The sequence below is a fragment of the Ananas comosus genome, linkage group 1 (genome assembly GCF_001540865.1).
Source record: "Ananas comosus cultivar F153 linkage group 1, ASM154086v1, whole genome shotgun sequence".
In the NCBI taxonomy this organism is placed as follows: Eukaryota; Viridiplantae; Streptophyta; class Magnoliopsida; order Poales; family Bromeliaceae; genus Ananas; species Ananas comosus.
Window position 1 is genome coordinate 21,040,222 of NC_033621.1, and position 21,958 is coordinate 21,062,179.

Genomic DNA, 21,958 nt, shown 5'->3' on the forward strand with positions numbered 1-21,958 from the left:
ACACATTCTGGGAGGAGAATTTCTGCATTACAAACACAGGAAATGGGAGAATGAATTATGAGAAAAGGCAAAAAAAAAAAAAAAAAAAAAAAAAAAACATAAAAGTAATGGTGGGGCATGTGAATCGATAATTAACAGGTTAAACATTAGAAATTACTTTTTTTATATATATTATTTATCTCAAATCTAAGAGGTTTTAAAATTGATAATATAAGCTGCATTTAATGCACTTTAATTTAGGTAATAATTTTGAAAAATTATAAAATATAATTTCTAAAATAGATAAGTACAGTAGATTTCATTTAATGATATTGATCTTCGATATCATTGCTTAGCATCAAAATGAATTTCAATAAAAAATACTTTTATTTCTCAAAATATTTTGGCAGAAAAGATGATCACAAAATAGGTTTTTTTTTTTTTCCAAACCTCTCAAAACATCAAAGCTATTGTGTTTAGGTAACATATTTCCAAACTAAGACTAATATAATCTCCCACATGATTTTTGTCCAGTTTAATTTTTGTTCTGTTTCCCACTAGTGATTTTCGGAAAAAGATAAATCATTTTGTAAATGAAATATGCTACGCTATCAAATCACAGATGCACAGACCTTTTAATAAGTCAAAAATCAAACTCCTAATTTCCAACCACAAAAAAACACAAGTTGTTATTGAATGATTTATTCTGATATCTACAAAATGTCTTTAAGTACAGTTAATAGTTCAAGGAGAGCCTGTGAAAATTATCAACAAGCTTTGGGAATGTCTCCATCAGAAACAATTGCGACTCCTCTTCGTTCTTCGTAGTCAATTGAAGATAACATCTACCTTGAAATCATGTACAAATATCTCATGAAAATATGTTACAAACAAAAAGGAACACATATTCCAATGTTATGCTGTTAAATATGAAACAATAGAGCAAATGAATGTGATATAGTTTCATCAAGCCTCATATAGCACTCTACATGTCACACCAGATCCTGCAGCCTGGAATTCGCCTTAAGAGCTTAGCAATGTCTATTCATTAGCAAGGACATTGTTTTTTTTTTTTTTTTTTTCAGCTTAATGTAACTATTTCCAAGGGCCTGCATGTTCACTTCTTAAAGCCCATCCTATATTTACTTGTCGCTAATCATTTTCGCGCATATCTATCAACAAGCGCCTTTGCTGCATCCGGAGCAAAGAATTTTGCCTGCATGGAAGCCCAAGAGTAAGAAGATAAATCATCTCAGGCTATGGTTTTCTAGTACTACATGACTACCCTGATAAAACATAAAAGCACAAAAGCATGTGTTGTTGTTCTTTCAAATGTTCCAGTTTTTTTTTTTTTAACCCAAAAAACTCTAGAGGCAATGGTCAGATTTTAGCACTGAATAGTTACTCTTTAGTTTTACGTTCAGCTGCATTAAGTACGTGATTTTTAATGAAAAATTTAAAACTTGTCAAAGTAATGTTGTTGATCAGTGACCTTTATAGAAGTTCGAGGGGCCTATTTCAACAAACCGAAGCTCAAACAATCGTTTTGCAAATATTATGAACTTTTCAATATAACTTTTTAGATATTGTAGATCAGTTCTAATGGTGTATATTTCAATTTTAGGGCTTGTGTGATTCGATTTCGGGTCCATTAACATTCAATTTAAACTGATACTGATCAATAATGATTTTCATATGTTTGACAAGAAATGTGGAGTGCCAGAATATGAAACAGGTCGTTTCGAAATATTTCATACAGCGAGGTTTCGCTCCTTTTTGTAGTTATTTTCATTTTTTTGGCGGCAACAGCTGTTTTATACCATATACAAAAAATGAAATTGTTAAATATCAAAATATGAAAGCACCGTTCTCTACTAGCTTAAGCTTTTGAAGGATAACCATTGTTACGTATTATTTAACATGGTATCAGAATATGAGGTCCTAAATTCGAGTCACGCTAGGCTTCTATTCTCTACTAACTTAAGTTTTCGGAGAATAATGGTTGTTTCATATTATTCAACAGAAATAACAAATTACATTCAATTAAGCAGGGAGAATTCAAAACAAAGTGAAGTCTAATAAGATAATAAGTCAAATTACTTCCATGTATCTTTAATTTTATATATGGGGAAAAGTTCACTTCTTCTAAATGATCAACTATTAAAATTTCCGATTAAACAACACTTACTTGAATGAACATCCTTTCCGCATCTCCTAGTTTGCCATTTTCTTTCAATATAATTCCCTGTCAAAATAGAAGAAAGATATCACAGATTGCAAGTAAATGAGCTTGCAAAATATAAAAGGGCTCATGCATATAGGTGCTACACCATAATTTAGGGTGCCCTATACACCTAATTAGGGGACAGGACACCCTGTTATTCATGATTTAAAGGATGGATCCTTTGAGCAAGTAGCGATAAAAATTCCTATGTTTCTCTGTCTTTGATCTCCACAAGCTTATTTCGTCATTCTCCATTAAAGACCACCTTCTCTTCTGCCACATGGAATCCCGAATAGTTTGCGGAAAGTGCGGGATGGTCTAACTCGCGAGCTGCTCCATGTGGGTACAAGTAGAACTGGGTCCTTTTACTTCAACACAATGAACCCTTTGGTAATGTTTCTGGGCCGACAATTAAATTACCAACAGTGCATAGATCAAGACCATAACTATTAAGGTCAATATCTTTTCCTAGGATTTCAACATATGGTATAACGAAACATGAACGTGACTTGCGTAGCATGAGGTTTTTGATCTAGATGCTATCTGTGTGTTTCCCATAATGTGATCATGGTTTTCTCAAACTTGTCTTTGAAATTATAAAAATTATTATTTGCTGTCGTTTTTCCATGCAATGATTACTTGCATTTTCTTCGATTCAAATTTTGAGAAATAAAATGAGAGTTCACAAAAACTGTTAAAGCTAGTAACCTTTGCCAAGTAACCACGAAAGTCATCTGGATGTTCATTGATGAGCTTATCATAAACTGCCACAGCATCACTTGCATTGCCCCAGTCGGAATAGGCTTTTCCTATAAGCAAGTCAACCTGCATTTAGCAGCCAATTCACATATTTCAATTAGAAGGACAGAAGGATTTTTTTCAGTCTAGAGAAAGTATCTATGCGATTGAAATTCATATAGAAACAATTATCCAGAGATTGAGTGGGTCTATTCAAGAAATCGTTATGCAGTCACCGCAAAATACAGAGAAACAGTTGGAAAAATTCAAGACTAAGTATGAGCACCAATAACAAAGTTGGAGAGCCATGAATTATCAAGTGAAAGTGGCTAATGCTGAACAACATGAATTAATTGCTAACGAAAGCCAAAAAGGGAGGCCTAGTATTAAAATTCTGGGAGATTTGATGCAAGAGACCAACATATATTATTCATTAAAGCAGGCATACAAAAGGAAAATAAGAAGATGAGGAGACTTAAAAATTGTGTTTTAATGTAGTGAAATATTCCAAGTTGTCGTCTTTCATGTGCTTGTGCATGCCTCTTCTTGACATGGACTGCAACATGAACAAAATTCTGTGAAAATACTACGAGTGATATCTATTTCCCTTGCTGGACTCAAGAGAGCAAATGGAGAGTAGCATGTTCTTGGTGACAGGTGCATTTAGAAACCAAATGAATGTAATTAAGAAACTACGAACAAAGAGAAATTTATAGAGCAACACTATCACTTGTATAGGATCAATTTTCTGCGTCTTCTTTGCATCATCACCATTTGAATCCACCAAATTGCTAAGTTGTTTTTGATTTTCTTCATTCAATTTTTCCCGTGATGATAGAAGCACTTGAATTGCCTGTCAAAATTCGCCAATGTTATGAAAATACGTAAAAGCTTGAAGAAGCTGAAATAACTGCATATGTCAAAACAAAAATGGGTGCCAAAGTGTCACTTTACAAAAGCCGGATTACAATTCTTCTACATAAATGAATGCTTCAAAAGACGCGACATGATTTCCTCTTGGGTAGAAACAACATGGCAAGTTCAGCATAGATCTATTTGTTCTTGCGAGAATCACAATACGTCTTTTGTATTTCAAACCTCGCACAATTTTGACAACATATGTTTCATTGGCATAGTTTCGTTGCCACACAAAAAAAAATAAAATGAAATGAGACACTAAATCAACACAGATCATGAGGTACATGCAACGGACAGGTGATGGACACGTGACAGACAAATGTCCCTGGAGTGTCCGTATTCTCTAGGTCTGTGCTTCATGTTCCCTAGGCCACTGTGCAGTACAAACTCCATGCTATAAAGACAGCTATAAACCCTCCTTTCGAAATTTTGATCAAAAAGGCCTAAAATGTCTCTCCAAATTGTTCTATTCTTCTATTCATGCATTTAGTTGCTATGATCATGATGACATGGAGATTTAATTTGAGCAGAATTTGATTTCCCAATTTGTAATCCTTGTTTTCGATTAATCAATTATCACCGAAAATTTGATGACATTAGTGACAAAAATGAAAATAGCTTTTAGCTTTATTAGCGAAAACATCATGATAGACTTACATTAAAGATTTCAAACTAATTTAGAGTTAATATGGGAATTTGGTGTTTCCTAAATTTTAATCCTCAATATCATGAAATTTTGCATCATACTTCAGAAATTTCTTTGGAACTATCAAGATAAATTGTCAATAAGCACAAAATATTATATAAAAGCACATTTACAATCATATAATGTCATGATTATGTTTGGGATACATCTTCCATGACGTGGATCATAGACATCACTACATCCCTGCAAGAATCCTAAAACAAGGAAACAAGGGGCCTCCTTTTCCTCTCTTCTTGAAGGTTTGGAACTCCTTTCTCCTCAAACTCCTAAAACACCGGGATTGAAGTATTTCAGCAAGCTGAACTCATCCCAGATCCAATTTGATGCAAGATATAAAATTGGCATCCGCCTTTAGTTTCCATGGAGGATTCAAGCTCTCTTCCTTGGAATGTCATCATTTTTAGGGGCTTTCTTGCTGGTGGATTTGAGCAATCATCCCTCAACCAAGATGCAAATGCATCTTCTTATTGAACTTCATGTGAGCTTATAACTAAATGAAGTGAATCTTGTCGTTTTACTACATGTGGAGTTGTATGCATTTGGAATATAGCATATCATTACTGAAATGTCATGAAAAAAGACTCAGGAATCTTGTTTATTACTAGAAGTTTTAAGTAAAAAGTATAAAACAACATTTAACCCAAAAAGCCAAAATGAAACTGTCCAAAGAATGCCCAAGTGAGCCGATCAGAGGCCCCTCATCCCTGTTGGCACACCACCTTGCCCACCGGTCATCACGACACTATGCAATGCGGTGGCGTGCCAATCAAGGCCCACTTCTGTGGCTCGAAATAGTGCATTGAGATCACTCTCTTATTATCGAGATTAAAAAAGAAAAAACAGGATTCCTACTAACCACATAGTAACAATTGATTGCATGTAATAATAATTAGCACAGGTCACCTCATCAGGTCTTTTGGCGGCAAGCAACGAGTTTGTAAGCCCGCGTAGAACTTCAAAATCAATACCATCAGACAACTGCATAAAAAGTATCAGTCAGAATATACTAAGAATTGATAACAATCGACACTTTAGAAGCAATAGGAAATATGTATATAATAGCCAATATATATACAATTGCCTATCCATAGTTATCAGAGCCAGATGGGGCATTGACCCGGCTAGGGGTAGTGTCACTGTTTCACCATTCGAACCAATGAGTCCACCGGTTGCACCACATCTTTAATAATTAATAAATTAAATAACATAACAATTAAAATTTTAAATAGTTGCACTAAAAGAAAACAAAATCGATATAGGGCTAACTTTAAGAGCACATAATCTTTACATGAGTCTCAACATGAATATAATTAAATAAATATCTTGTGAAATACATCAATATAAGTAAATATCTTTTATTAAAAAGGATATGTTATTTATTGAAGATTAAAATTACATTTTGCAATGGACAATATAAAAAAAATAATATCACATCTTGAGTTTGTGAAACAACCGTTGTTCTCTAAACGCTTAAGCTGCTAGAGAACGGTGTTTTAAACATTTTTATATTTAACACTCCCCCTCACGTCTGGGCTCGAAACTTTTTTTTAATTTGCCCATGACGTGAGCTTGAATTAAATGGGAGAAAATTAATATGCTAGGAGCCTGGCGTGACTCGAACTCAGGACCTCCTGCTCTGATACCATGTGAAACAACCGTTGTACTCTAACAGAGCTGTTAGAGTACAACCGTTGTACTCTAACAGCTCTGTTAGAGTACAACGGTTGTTTCACATGGTATCAGAGCAGGAGGTCCTGAGTTCGAGTCACGCCAGGCTCCTAGCATATTAATTTCCTCCCATTTAATTCAAGCCCACGTCATGGACCGATTAAAAAAAGTTTCGAGCCCAGACGTGAGGGGAGTGTTAAATATAAAAATGTTTAAAACACCGTTCTCTAGCAGCTTAAGCGTTTAGAGAACGGTGTTTTAAACATTTTTATATTTAACAGAGTTGTGATTGGTTCACTCATTACGCTCTTCTGAGAGGTCATGCGTCGGAAAGTACAACAATATGTGCATTTTTCCGTGATCACAAATGAGATGATGAGTTCGCCGTAACCGGTTTGTTTAGCCCAGTTTACATTCAGCCCGTCAAGTCCAAATCTGATAAGAATTGGTTGAACAGTTTTCCAGAATTTTTAAAAATCTCAATACGAAAAGGCAATGCTGCATAAATGCCTTTGGCATCCCTTAAAGAGTTAAGACACAAAATTATTAACTGCAGGAAAAGCCTTTTGCTCATACTAACTGATAAAGCACTTCTGTATGCTCTGCATAAATGCCTTTGGCATCCCTTAAAGAGTAAAGACACAAAATTATTAACTGCAGGAAAAGCCTTTTGCTCATACTAACTGATAAAGCACTTCTGTATGCTGAAGAACTTCCTTCGTAATCCTTGAGCTCATACTTTACTTCTCCTAGCAAACGATATGCATCAACATTATTAGGACTTTCCTGAATATCAAAGGAAAAATCTTTCTATTAATAAGGAAAGCAGAGGTCAGGAACTATAAGATGGCACGGGCGACTTTGTAATCTTTAGAACAATACAGAGAGCATATTAGAAGAATCATAATAAAAGATACCTTACATAACTTCTCAAGAAGAGTTGATGCTTTTTGGTATTCACCTAATTCAACTAATGTAACAGCTGTTCCCTGCCAAGACCCCGTGGATAAACCAAATTTAGCACTGAAGCCAAAAATGATGCTTGTGTTTCGTCGAAAAGTTTAATAGATATCGCAAATTGCCTTTGTTCTAAACACTTGTGTTAAAGTTAGTTGCGAAAGTGCACAATATATACTGCCCATGAGAAAGAACAGGACGAACCGGCCCCGCCGTAGGTATTTCTAAGGCGAGTGGTCATTCATGGTACAAATTAAATTTGTTTAAATTTTATTTTGAAATCAGGATTATAGGTTCATGACTTCCAACAGACTAAAGAGTCTGTTGTTAATTACCCCACACTTTCAGTGTTAAGGAACCCCCGATTAAGAGACCAAATATAAATGTTGATAATAAAAGAGACCAAACAGACAAATAAAATTTTATTAATATAATTTGCTGTGTACATGGCTTAAGCAGGGGCATTCCCCCACGATACATAAATTTCATAAAATTAAATACTCAGTTTATAGACTTGATGGTCGATTGGGATCAGATTGCTCAGTTTAATGACATGACGGTCATTCGAAATAAGTTGAGGTTGAGTTTAATTTTAATTTGCTCAATTTAACGACATGACGGTCAAAAGGAGTTTAATTTTAATTTGCTCAGTTTAACGACATGGCGGTCAAAAAGAGTTGGATATTGGTTTGCTCAGTTTAACGACATGGCGGTCATATCTGAACTTGATTTGCTCAGTTTAGCGACTTGACGGTCGGTTGAAGTTGAGATGCTCAGTTTAGTGACATGGCGGTCGGTTTGAATTGTGGTGCTCAGCTTAATGACATGGCGGTCGAATGTTCAGTTTAATGACTTAACAGTCATTCGTTCAGTTTAACGACTTGACGGTCATATCTAAACATGATTTGCTCAGTTTAGCGACTTGACGATCGATTGAAGTTGAGGTGCTCAGTTTAGTGACATGGCGGTCGATTTTAAATTAAGTTGCTTAGTTTAGCGACATGGCGGTTGATTTTAAATTGAGTTGCTCAGTTTAGCGACATGGCGGTCGATTTTAAATTGAATTGCTCAGTTTAATGACATGGCAATCGGTTTGAGTTTTGGTGCTCAGTTTAATGACATAATGGTCGATTTGAGTTTTGGTACTCAGTTTAATGACATAGCGGTCGGTTTGAGTTTTGGTGCTCAGTTTAATGGCATGGCGGTCGACTTGAGTTTTGATGCTCAGTTTATCGACATGGCGGTCGGATGTTTAGTTTAACGACTTGATGGTCAAATATTCAGTTTAACGACTTGATCGTCATATCTGAATTTGATTTGCTCAGTTTAACGACTTGGCGGTTGACTGAAATTAAGATGATCAGTTTAGCGACATGGCGGTCGAAAGGGTTTGATTTGATTGCTCAGTTTAATGACTCGGTGGTCAATTCAAGTTGAGATGTTCAGTTTAAGGACTTAATAGTCATTTATTTAGTTTAACGACTTGACGGTCATATCTGAACTTGATTTGCTCAGTTTAGCGACTTGGCGGTCGACTGAAATTGATATACTCATGAAACTGATTTATGAAATTAATTCATGCTAGGAGCCCGTTTGTAACGTTCATTAAATTAATTGATGAAATTAATTCATGATAGGGGGCCATTTGGAGAGACCGATGAATTTAATTCGTAGAGTTAATTCATGATAAGGGGGGGGTGGGGGCGTTTGGAGAGCCTATTAATTCATAGAATCAATTCGTGATAGGGGGCCCATTTGGAAAACCCAAAAAATTAATTCATGATAAGGGGACCTATTTGGCAAACCCATGAAATTAATTCGTAGAATTAATTCATGATAAGAGGCCCATTTGGAAAGCCCAAGAAATTAATTCATAGAATTAATTCATAATAAGGGGCCCATTTGGAAAACCCTTAAAATTTAATTTATAGAATTAATTAATAATAAGGGGCCAATTTGGAAAGCCCATAAATTCGGTTTGGGTTGGAGGCATTTGGATGACACAGATTTGGTAAATTTGGTTGGATTTTATTTGTGGACTTTGAATTTTGGATCTTATTTGTGGACTTTGGGTTTTGGATCTTATTTGTGGACTTTGGGTTTCAGGGGTTTTATTTGTGGATTTTGAGTTTTGGATTGAGAAATTTATTTATATGGGTTTTCATTGGTTTTGGACTCAAATCTGGATGTGGGCTGAGACAGGTTTCGGACTTTAATGTTCTGGGACCGAATCTGTATTGGGCTGGATTTATATTGATCTTGAATTCAAATATGCACGTGGGCTGGATTTCAGGCTCTACAGGTTCTGGGCCCGAATTTGCATGTGGGCTGGATTTCAGGCTTTACAGGTTCTGGGCCCGAATTTGTATGTAGGCTTGATGCTTTTTTTTTTTTAACTGCTGATAGAGTTTGTTCATTGGGTCCATGATGGATTGAACCATTTTCAAATTAAATAACTCAAATCCAATTCCTCAAATTTTTGTTCCTTTTTTTTTTGTTCTTTTTTTTTTGACTGAGAGAGAGGGAACAACTCTTCTTTTTTTTTTCTTTTGTATATTTTTTTTCTTTTCTTTTTTTGTTGGTTCTTCTTTTCTTTTTTTCTTCTTCTTCTTTTTTTTTTGTTGACTGCCAGAGAGAGAGAGAGAGAGAGAGAGAGAGAGGGGGGGGAAACCCAACTCCCTCTTTCTCTCTGTACGAAATCGAGAGAGAGAGGGGTGCCCTCCTTTTCTTTTTTTCTCTTTTTTTTTGCTGTTTTTTTTTGTTTGTTTTTTTTTATTTGTTTATTCTTTTTTTTTTTGTCCCAATATACGAAATTTCATCCCTTTTTTAAAAAAATATACGAAATTGATCACGTCGAGCCTATCATGAAGATGGCGATGCTTATCACGAAGATAGCAATACGATCGAATCGAGCGAAGATGGCGAATCAAAACAGTTCTTGTCCATTTTTTATTATCATTTTTATTATTGTATATTTTTTATCACGTTTTGTTCAAGTACGCGGGGTTTAATCCTGTCGAGCTTATCACGAAGATGGCCGATTGATTAATCCTTTCGACCATGTCGAGCCTATCGCGAAGATGGCCGCACGGTTTATGTAGTAAAATAAACGGACTTGATCGTGTTGAGCCTATCACGAAAATGGCCACTCGATCAACCATTTTGACCATGTCGAGTCTATCGCGAAGATAGCCGCACGGTTTACGTAGCAAGATATTCGGTGCTCGATCAACAATTTCGACCATGTCAAACCTATCGCGAAGATGGCCGCACGGTTTAGAGATTAGCGGTGCATACGCACGGCGGAAGTGACGATTTGATGTCAAATTTGATCGGTTCGAAACCTATCACGAATATGGTCGGGTTGATCAAATCGACAAGAAAATCGCACTTACGCTATTCGTATGCATGCATATCTCTTATTGTCGTAGAAGTCGTTGTGATTGTCGTTGTCTAAGTCGTAGTTGAATGCAAGAGCCAAAGCCCCTTTTTTTTCTTTTATTTTTTTTGTGCTGTGGTACGGACAAAAGAGGGGGGGTGCACATGGCACCCCCTCTGCCAGCATGCCCAACAAGGGCTCCTTCCCTTTCGTACATGTACCCAGGAGAGAGAGAGGGGGGAGATTATATGAAAACTTTTTTTTTTTTTACCTTTTTCTTTTTTTCTTCTTCTTCTTCTTTCTGTTCTTCTTTTTTCTTTCTCCTCTTTCGGATCTCTCCCTCTTTTTCTTTTTTTGTAAGAGGCCAACTTATACTAAGCTCTAATGACTTCTATTTTTTTTGGAAACTATTCAAAAAAAGAATTCAAAAAGGAATGGTACCTTGATTAAGGTACGAATTTTTTTCTTTTTTTTTTAGTATCTTTTCTTTCCTTCTTTTTTTTTTTTTTTTTTTNGAGAGGAGAGAGAGAAGTTGAGAAGGGTGTGTGCATGGGAGTTTGGTGAGGATTTTCCCAACTTAGATCATTGAGGGATCCCATTGCATGTCACTGAAATCAAGGCCAATTTTTCTTTTTTTTTTCTTTTTTTTTTTTTTTTTTTTGGGAAAGAGGAGGTGGGATATTTTTTTTTTCAATTCCTTACATCTCTCCTTTTTTTTATTTCTTCTTCCATTTATTTTTTTTATTTTTTCATTTTTTTTTTACTCAAACAATCATGAAGCATGTGAACACGACTAATGTGAATAACTGAATATGACTGAACTAAATCATTAGTTTCTTTCAGTTGTATATATAGATAAAGAATTGTATATGTAAATAAGGAGCTGTATATATAGCGTTTGTTTTCTATGCAAAGAAGTTGTATATAGACAACTTTACTTTATCTAATTTTTATGACATTGAACTTGACCACTGAGAGAGTTGATCAATTATTATGAGCATATTGTACAAAGTTTCCTACAACAATGTATTGAATGAATAATTGTGGATTTTGTGGCAAATGAGAATTGAATGATGTATGTATATGGAAAGTCATGCCCATAATGTAACTATATGTGTTTTATTTTGTGGCCTAAATTCAACATTAAAAAAAATTTATTCTGTAAAATAGCATACAACATGTCATATACAAATTAAGAATGAGCAAACTTACTTCCAGAGCAGTAAGATCTTTGGGTGACTTGCTAAGTGTCGCCTCATAACTCTCAAGTGTCCTCTGGGAAGAATTTAAACATAGCAGTGAGACATCCAAATAAGATCTTAAAAGGTCAGTATATCACGGATTTTTCCATTTTAGTTTAACAAACGTCCTAAAAGGCATGGCTAACATGTCAAGGTATGCCAATGATAAGCATGCAAGTAGCATATGATTGAATCATATAGATAGATTAGGTACAGTAGTTAGGGTTTCAGTTTTAATTGTTGATTGAATATGCTTACACTTTTGTAAAGATCAAAATAATATAAGGACAAACTAAAAGCATAATAAGCTTCAGTTCAGAACATCTGGATGAGATAAAATGATGTTTATAATATTTAGGAATAGTATATAGCCAATTCTTACCTTTGCAGTCTATCAAAGAGATCAAAGTAAACAGAATGCAATAAAACAAAATGACCAACACATCAACCACATTTGCCCCCACAATCTAATTTCACCATTTTGAAATGATGTTCTTAAACTAATGCTAATTTAGCAGTGAATGCTCTTCCACTTGTTTCAGATTGACACCAACTAAAATCAAAATTTCCCCCTCTTCTGATTTGGGATTCAGCCAAAAGCATAAAAAGGCCAGTTCAACAACTGAACAAACCCCAAGAATATCCATAAACAATAATGCAAGGATTGTCGTGCCACTGACATAGGGAGTGCCGGTGGGCAATTAGCACGACACGGCATGCCTCGGCACATACTCCATTTTATACATTGGTACAACAAGCACATGCAGCATAGGTTTATCAACATAAGCAGCACGTGCCAGACGTTGTCAACTGGCACAACAATCCTTGCAATAATGAAATACCCTACATTCTGAAATCATTATCACTTACTTTGTTCTCTTAGTAGTTAGAAAAGTACATAAGATTACCATCTATCACATTTTCTTTATCTTGTTTTGGTTCATTCCAACGAGATAATGAATTTTATTTAATTCCATATTTATAACATAAAAGAAATTTAATAAAAAAAACTATTTATACCAAGAAAGTATAAAATTAATTGTCATATATACCTGAAGGGTTTCTTTCTCCTCTGGAGTAAGTTTCTTTTCAACAACTGTAGCATCCTTGATAGGGTCATCACTGTGACAATGAAGGTGAACGGTATGAGGTTTTATAACCTTGAACTTGAAAGAGAGAAAAGAAAAAACAAACAGAATCTCTTGATGAAATGAAAGACAAAATTTCTAAAGTTGTTGTAATAAGAGTGAAAGTCGTATTTAGTTAAACGACTAAGCAATTTATGAGCAGAGATTATTAAGAGTTCAGAAAACAACACTTCAAAATTAATTTTGCATCATAAAGCTTTTCACCCATCAAAAGGTTTCTATTTAAGATCAACTCTAGTTGGAAATCCAGCAAGCAAGAAAAAGAAGAGAAAATTGAGCTATTTATTTGTGTAGCATATCAACAAAATTGTAAGCAAGCCGCATTAGACATGAAAGTTGGGATTTAATCAATTCTTTGATTTTCCGAGAGGAAAGCATCAATTTGTAGCCTGAATTGCCTAACATCATTATGAAATAAACCTGTTGGTTGATAAAGGAAAACAAAATCATGCAGAAAAAGAATAATAGAAGAAAAAACATTATTCTTGAAAGAGAATGCGGGATATTCGCTCAACATAGGATTATCTAAGTGATTAAGATGCCCCGGGAAAACTGTAAAACTCTTATAATCATTAACTCTGATGAGCAAAATAATGCCACTAAAATTAAAAAAAAAAAAAATCTGACCTTCGATACGGAAGGAAGTCACCAAAAGCAAATACTAACCCAAAGACCAAAACTGCTATGCCAACTCCTACCTATCTTGCATTAAGATAAAATGTAAATATGTATATGAGCGTTCAGTTCTATGAAGACACTAACAAAAATCACTTACTTTGGTACCAAAGCCAATTGTACTCTGTTCTGATTCGACAGGTGCATCGTAATCTATAGCTTGATAAATTTTGTTCTCATCAGCTTTCTTTTTCTCGAGTGCAGATCTGTGCATACAATTTAAAGTAAAAGTGATTAATTTAATAATAATATACATAAAACTGGATAATTTCGAGTAATTTTGTGAAGCCATGTCATCACCCTTGCAGAAAACCCCTTTTAAAAAATTTAAAATTTTTAATTAGTCCAACTTTAAATTTATAAGAAAGAAATATCTTTGTGTTTATTTAAATTAGATTTAAATCTATAAAATAGAAATATCTTGGTATTTCGTTTAAATTAGACTACATATACTAGATTATAATTTGGTTATATTTTGACTCTAAATAGATGCTAATTTAAAGTAAATAAGATTATAGAGAAATTGTAAAATAAGATATTGTAAAATAAGATAAATGTGTGTTTTGGTCAAAACAAATTAATTTGGATCAAATTACTTTAGTGTTCTATCTATGTTTAAACTAAATTTCGGCTATGATTATATGTTATTTTGCATAGAAAAAGGACGACTTTCTTCAGTAACTCCTCTATTTAACTATCAACTCTCTTTTACTTTATAATTTTTTTGTTTCTCTCTGCACTCATCTCTCTCCGCACTCATCTTTCTTTGATTACATAATATGTAAAGTATTTATATTTATTTTCTTTATTTTTTATGCTTTTAAGGTATTATTGATTATTAAAGTATGTAACATAATTAAATTAGTATAAACATGCCTGTGCATTTTATAGGTACAAATCTAGTTTTAATATAGAATTTAGATTTTTCTGATAGTTAGGGAGTAAGAAAATATGTGAAAGTTAATGGACTAATGTGTTCAAGCGAAAAGTACAAGGATTAGGTCACAATATGGGGATAATAAAAGGACTTCCCATGCATTGCACCCTTCTTCCAAAATCACACTTTGTAGGCGCATGCCAAACAAGCAGTAATTTATTTGTACCTCCTAACTGCCTCCACCTTCTCTAGAAATTGCCGATCTAAGACTACATTGCTTGATTTTCTATCAATACCAGTAGTTAATTCCGGTGCCTCTACAAGCAGAAAGCAAGTATAAGATACCAGAGGAAAAAAGAGATTCAGTAGGGCGGAGAAGTATTAGGTAAACTGAATTTATTAATCTAAATATGAAATCACCTTTAACATGCTTCACCAAATCAGAACTACAAATATGAGCCATATGAATAATAGAAAGCTTAATATCAAATGAATAGATTGGCACGTGATATGTAACCTATGCATGCCATAATGTAGAATGCATACTGTATTTTGTGTAACCCAGACTATCACAACAAAATCAAAGTTTTAGACATCACATAACCAAGGTGGCAAGGAGCTCACAAGCATGGACGCACATAAGTTCAGAGAAACTATAAAACGCTAGCACATCAACTATAGGATTATCTTCCCCATGAACACAGGAAGTCCATATACACATCCAGATCAAAAGTGAAGGGAATTTTAGGAAACTTAATATCCATGTACATCCTTACATTACAACAGAGTAAGTGGGTAATATTCAAGCTTTTAAAGGATGATCAGGATATAACAGAAATTGATAGAAAGAGGTGCAAAGAAATCAAGGGTCCTACCTAGCATAATTAAAGCAACTAGTTAAAGTAAATAGACAATAACAGGTTCTAGTCAAATGAAACTTGGCATTTCGAGTGCAAAAAAGATTATGTCAAATGATGGACAAATCCATTGAAGTAGCATTACACAAAAAAAAAAAAACGCATAGCAGAGGGGCGAACAGTTGAAGACATAAGGAACGTACGTCGATTCCTCCCAACAGGCTCCCCAGAAATCAATTTTCTGCACCAGAAGATAATCTTTACCGATTCAAAAGTTCCCAAAACAAAAGAAACAAGATTGATAACGAAAGAAGTGCAACAACAGCTACAAAACAAGCTTTGTATATAACTATATATAATTGACAAGTCTATCAACTATTGGTATAGACTTTAAAGGAATCAAACTTCACCTACCTAAGGCGAAGTGTTTATTTCTACTCCACTTTATCATTGAATCGTTAAGATGTCATAAGAGATAGAAGATCATGAAGGTTTTTGTCTCAATCTAATATAAGCAATACTAATCTGAAATCTCAAAACTAAACGAGATTACAAATTGTACAAGGTCAACTGTTCATTTCAATATGTTAGAATATTTGCATCTATTTAAGAACTATATTATGTGTCCAAAGCACTTATTCACCTTGGATTCCTTTGGTAAACTTCATGATAATTCTGGATTTTCTCAAATTTTCATAACAAACACATCAAACTCTCATTAAAATGGTTTGAATTCTAAATCTACCACCAACAGTTAATCTTTGCCTCTTCAATCAGGAAATGATGAAATGCTTTGTAATAGTGATAACAATCACCCAAATACGAAGATATTAGTATTGTATGGCTATGTTTCTTGTTTTTTCTTTCTAAGTACCAAAACACTTCTTTTGTGTACATAAAACTAAATATGATTGTACAACTTAGTTCACTAAGTGTGCAAAATACTTCCCTGAGCCTACAGAACTAGTTTGAATGTACAACAAAGTTCTAACTGTGCAAACTGTTTATATTAGTACATAGAACTAGTTCGAAGAGTGAGTGTTGATTATCATCGTGTCAAAATTATCTTATGTAGTGTATAATATTAGTTGCAACTTTGATCTCTAACCCAGGTGCAGTAGAGGAGAGAGACACCCAATTTTTGGCAAATAGAGAAGAGGAATTGAAGATAAAATAGTTAAAGAAAACGTGGCCATTAAATCTAATAGTAATAGTATTATACTTTTTGGGGTGGCCAAGGTACCTGAATAAAAATTAATAAATAATTAGATGATAAAATCAAAATTTTCAACCTTAATTACCACTTTAAAATATGGTAAAGACATCTACGTCAAGAAGAGGTTGTCCATTTTCTACAACAAGTGAGTGCTTTTCATGTGACAATATTGCCTTCCAGGCAATATAATAAACTGTTCGGAAATACAACTGCCAGAAGAATTATTACACTTTCCAGTCTTCGAATTTGGGCATGAATTCTGAGCATTTTCTGGTATCATAGATTTCAAACTAACAGAATATGCCTTCCCTGGATTAAGTTAACTATATAGTATATGAAGACCTGGAAGCAGGTTTATTAGTGTTCTTAAAGTTTCATGTATTACATTGGGAATGATTTCAATGAATGTAAAAGCCTAGTACTTTACAAGGCAAGCTAAAAGGACTATGGTGACAAAAACATGCAGACCACAAAGCAAAATACAAATATAATCGAAAATACAATAGGAGGAATTGAGGAAATATACTTTGGTTCTGATTCGAGGCGCAAGTTGTCTTTTGGGTTCTTCACGCTTGGTTTCTAAGAAAAGGAAAAAAAAAGAAAAAAAAAAGAAAATACCGAATGAAGTAGAGTAAGGAAAGTGAAACAAAGAGTAATATGCCATTTCACCAGGTGCTTTCTCATTCTAAAAATATGTCACAAGAATAAGCAAAATAACATTTTCATATAAATATCAAAATTATGTATCAATACTTTTAACAGTTTTAGTTTTATGTTTGACAAAATAACTAATTATTTATAGCTTTTTCAAACATGTGTAGCGTGTGCTTTCTTGATTGTCAATTTGTAATCATCTGTGCTTCTTAATACGTAAGTTGCACTAAACAAGAATATAATCAAAAGCATTTAAGACCATCAAACATCAGGAGAAAGTTATACTACCAGAGAGAATTAATTCAATCAGAAAAGATTATCTAAGTTCTAAGAAAGCATCAACCAGAGAAGAAAATTGGAAGTCAGATTAAAAATAACAGTATACAAAAGCAACACTAGGCTAATGACCCTATTGGTCCAATGGAAAGAACCCACAATTATCTTTTCGGGAAAATTCCCAAACAAACAATTTCAACGAAATCTTTCAAATTTCTTATTTGACTATGTTCAACTCTATGTACTCCTCTATTCCTATACCAGAGTTTTTGGTGTTAAATGACTATAAAATCAAGTTTGAGTCTTTGCTGGAATTGTTTACGATAATTGCACGATGAAAAGGAAAATGCACCAAGAACTGCTATTTGTCAACAGAAGACATAAAACCAAGCAATAGAAGAGGACATACACAAATACAGGGGTACTAACCTTGTCTTTCTTAGTAGGTTCGGTCCCAAAGCCGCGTCCCTTGGAAGCTAAGCAGATAGCATTAGAAACCTGACGAGATTTGCGATTACTCCTCTCTGAACTACGTGTTTTATGAACTGTGCTACCCATAAAATTTCGCATGCATGCCTACAATATAAAAGTCCAGTAAAATCACGTACGATGTTTTAATCTAAAATAGAAGCGCACTTAGCTCTTAGGAAGATTAAATAGAACTAGTTATCCACATTAAGAAAGTACGTCGTTGAGTCAAGTCCGAACAGGACAGATGGTAACCAAAATACAAGTTTGAGGCAAAAGAAATCCAAAACAAGTACCAAGTTTAGTGTAGCAAAGAGAAGAGCTATAAGTTTTTTTACAAAATAAGTACCAAATAATCTCAATATTCTAAACTAAAGAAGTGAAGGAACTTCAAAAGAATAGCGACAAGATACATATGAAAATCTACACTGCTTTCACAACAAAAAGAGAGAGAGAGAGAGAGAAATATGAAGAAAGGTCTTTAAGCAGAGTAGCCAAATTCGAAAGAAAAGAAGCACAAACAACTCCATTACCATAACTGGGAGTGGATTAAATCGTGGCTCAGCCGAATTCAATTCTGCTTTATTGTTTGGTAAAAGATGGGTAATCATTTCAATGTGATTACTATTCCCATTCGATCTGTTGAGTATAAAATTTATCTGAAGAAAAAGCACTCCCAAAATCATATGTTAGCAGACGTCCGTATGGCTCGAGATCAGTCTGATAAACTTTGGGTATTATAACACCTTCTCCTAAGAGTCTCCGGCGGTGCGTCTATTCTTGTCATTTTTTCTTGCCTTATGTGAAGGATCTATACTTCTCCCTTTTCCATATTTCCCTTTCTTTGTGTTTTTCTTTTTCTACTCCATTTCTAGAGGCCTGATTGCCTAACTGTGTAGCCAAGTTCACTATCTGATTGAATGAAGCGGTAGCATGCTACTAATTTCTCAAAAAAAAAAATTATCTAAAGAAAAATGTATAAAACTGATTTGAAGTTTTGAACTATAGACCATTTTGATCCTGACTACCCAACCTTGCAAAATTGACTTTAGCTTCCAACCTTCCAATCAGTTTGATTTACATGATTTGATGGCTCTTCAAATGCAAAACTTAAGCTAACTGTTTACTTTAATGAATTTACAGTTACGTAAATCGCATAAAATATACAAACTAAATTCGTAAATTTCTTTTAAAAAAATCACTAATTGGCTCAAATTAAATAAATTAAAAGGTTGGGTACTAAAAATCAAAATTTGGATGATAGTAGAGGCAATTAATTTTATACATTTTTACCTTCTAATTTAATAATAGAGGTATTTTGGGATTATTGACAAAATATAACAACTAATAGCAAATAAGTTTTCACCAAATTCGACCTCAAATCATATCATGTGAATTGGCCGAGAGTAATTTGAATTATACAAAATCCCACCAAACCCTTCGAAATGAACTGAATTTCCATTGACTTATTATACCAAACAACGGATTTAGGAAAACTAGAATTCCAATTCTTTCGAAGTCCAGGATTCGGGGCAGTAACAACAGGGCGTACAGCTCTCTAGTCTGAAACTATGCAGATAAGGTTTTGGTTTGAACTTTTTCACAGAGGGTTGCAGAGAGAGAGAGAGAGAGAGAGAGAGAGAGAGAGAGAGAGAGAGAGAGAGAGAGGGATCCTCACCAGCTGCGGGCAGACTGCCGGCATTGCTGCGACGAGAAGGAGAGCAGAAGGACCAGCGCGCGTACAAGAGGGGCAACGAGCCAGCGACGCGATAAGCACAGGATTGGCTCATAATTATTATAATAATAATAAAATAATAATATTTGGGTAAACTTCAGACTTCAGAGTCCGGCTACGGTGCTTGTGGGGTGGCAATAAAGCTCGCTCCAGCTTGTGTTCTACTTGAAATGAACGCGAGATCAACTCGCTTATTTAGCAAACGAGCCGAATACGTGCTGAATTTCTGAGCTCATTTAATAAACGAGCCAAACACAAGCTGGGGCCAGCTCACTCGTGTTCGGCTCAATAACCGCTTGAATACATATATTTTATATTTATATAAATATAAAGTCCAATTCAATTAGAAAAATGCTCATATATATATATATATATATACTAGTTATAGTGCACGTGCAATGCACGTAATATTTAATTAAATTAAATTTATATTTATATTTTAATTTTAAATAATTATTGATGGTATAAATTTATATATCAGTTAATTTTTTTCTAAAATTAATTTTTTTAATATGTATCCAAATTTGAAATTAATTTTGAATCCATAATTTGAATATAAATAATTATTAAAGACATTAATTTATTTATCATCCCATCTATTTTTTAAATTTGATATATTTTCAAGTTAATTAATTATTTTTAATTTGAAATACTGTTTACACACCCAAAATATTGAAATTTTAATTAATTTCAAATTTTGAATTAAAATATTAATTCACATTTGAAATTATGAATCAAATTTAAAATTTAAAGCTGATTTTATAAGCTTATTTAAATTATTTTTTTTTTCAAATCTAATTTTTTTAGTTAGCTAATTGAGAGATAGTAGATACAAAATATTTTCAATGTTTGTTGCATAGAGATTTTCGTTTTTTTGATAAGTATGGAATATTATTTTATGGGACGCGCAAATATCTTTCGGTTGACAAAAATTTGGATAAGTATAAATTTCTTTCTATTCTCGCAAATAGAATGCAATATTTTTTCCGACTAAAAAAGGGTATGTCTGTGTCAACAATTATTTTAATAATTATCTCAAATCAATATCAATTTGTGAATCATATTTACTACAAATTTAAAATTTTAAATTGTAAATTTATATGTTATATTTTATTGAAAAAATATCTCATATTTTAAATATTAGTAGGTAAAATTGAGATAATTTTTATATATTCACTTTTAAAAAAATATGATTAAATATTATATATGCGGAAGGTATTATGTGATTGGATATTATATAGGTGGCGGATATTACGTGTGAGAATGAAAATATTTAAGAAATGCGAATATTATTTGTGATAAAATATGATATTATGTTGGCGGCGGTTATTAGGAGATATGACACACATATAAAAAGTGAAATTTGATACGTACTATCTAAGGACAATTTAGGTAAAAAAAGTGACAGATACTTAATTCGTTAGTCATTGGATTAGATCGAATGACTAAGAATTAATATATTTTATGATAATTTAAAAATAAGTGACAGATACTTAATTCGTTAGTCATTGGATTAGATCGAATGACTAAGAATTAATATATTTTATAATAATTTAAAAATAAAAAAAAATTGTACGGCTGTGATTTATTCCATTAAAGTTGAATGAATGATATTATTAGTATGTAATTAGAATTATATTAATAGGGAGCGGCATTTTGGGAAAGAGGAAAAAATTCAAAACTCACGCTTTTATAAATAGTATAGATATATAAAGTTTCAACCATGAGATCAAAAGTTGATCGGTACAATCTCATAAATTTATTTTCTATATATATATATGTATATCCTTTTTAATCTTTTTTAACTTATTGTTGGCGAGCCGGCCTGTGTTCGGCTCGTTTAACACGAACTAAATTTTTCGGCTCGATACTTTAACGAGTTAACTCGTGTTCAGCTCGTTTATAAAACGAGCCGACCCCAGTTCGCTCGTGTTCGACTCGTTGACACCACCAGGTGCTTGCACCAAGCACTTGGTATTTGTAAATTTTTTACCGTTAGATCTATACTTTTGATCATTTTCATCAGTTAGATTATACTATTCAACGAACCACCCACTCAACTCTCCTAACCACGTATCTCTTAATCCAATGGCCAAAAATTTATAAGCACCAATAACTTGGTACTTTTAAAAGCATAAGAGCTCAATTCTAAACTTCAAATACCACTGGTGTGATTTCTCACTTTCTCACTTTAGTACCCTATAATATAGAGTATATTAATTTAGTACCGTATGATTTTTTT

The 21,958-nt window shown here is 33.5% G+C and overlaps 1 protein-coding gene across 6 annotated transcripts; it reads right to left on the minus strand.

The window, feature by feature from the left end:
* LOC109709416 lies at positions 642-19,788 on the minus strand. 6 transcript variants are annotated; one of them, XM_020231673.1, is made up of 16 exons: positions 19,660-19,788; positions 17,943-18,089; positions 17,110-17,162; positions 15,571-15,608; positions 14,737-14,827; positions 13,734-13,839; positions 13,586-13,656; positions 12,863-12,932; positions 11,782-11,844; positions 7,151-7,222; positions 6,918-7,019; positions 5,469-5,543; positions 3,642-3,794; positions 2,912-3,028; positions 2,168-2,224; positions 642-828 (listed from the first exon to the last, which is right to left on the minus strand). In XM_020231673.1, exons 1-16 carry the CDS (start codon positions 19,681-19,683, stop codon positions 808-810), a joined length of 1,260 nt encoding a protein of 419 aa, XP_020087262.1. In that variant the 5' UTR covers positions 19,684-19,788; the 3' UTR covers positions 642-807. The 6 variants fall into 6 exon arrangements, 5 of the variants coding, with proteins under 5 accessions (XP_020087262.1, XP_020087249.1, XP_020087255.1 ...); XM_020231660.1 differs by having other exon boundaries at positions 642-1,195; XM_020231666.1 differs by having other exon boundaries at positions 642-1,195; positions 3,672-3,794; positions 19,660-19,787.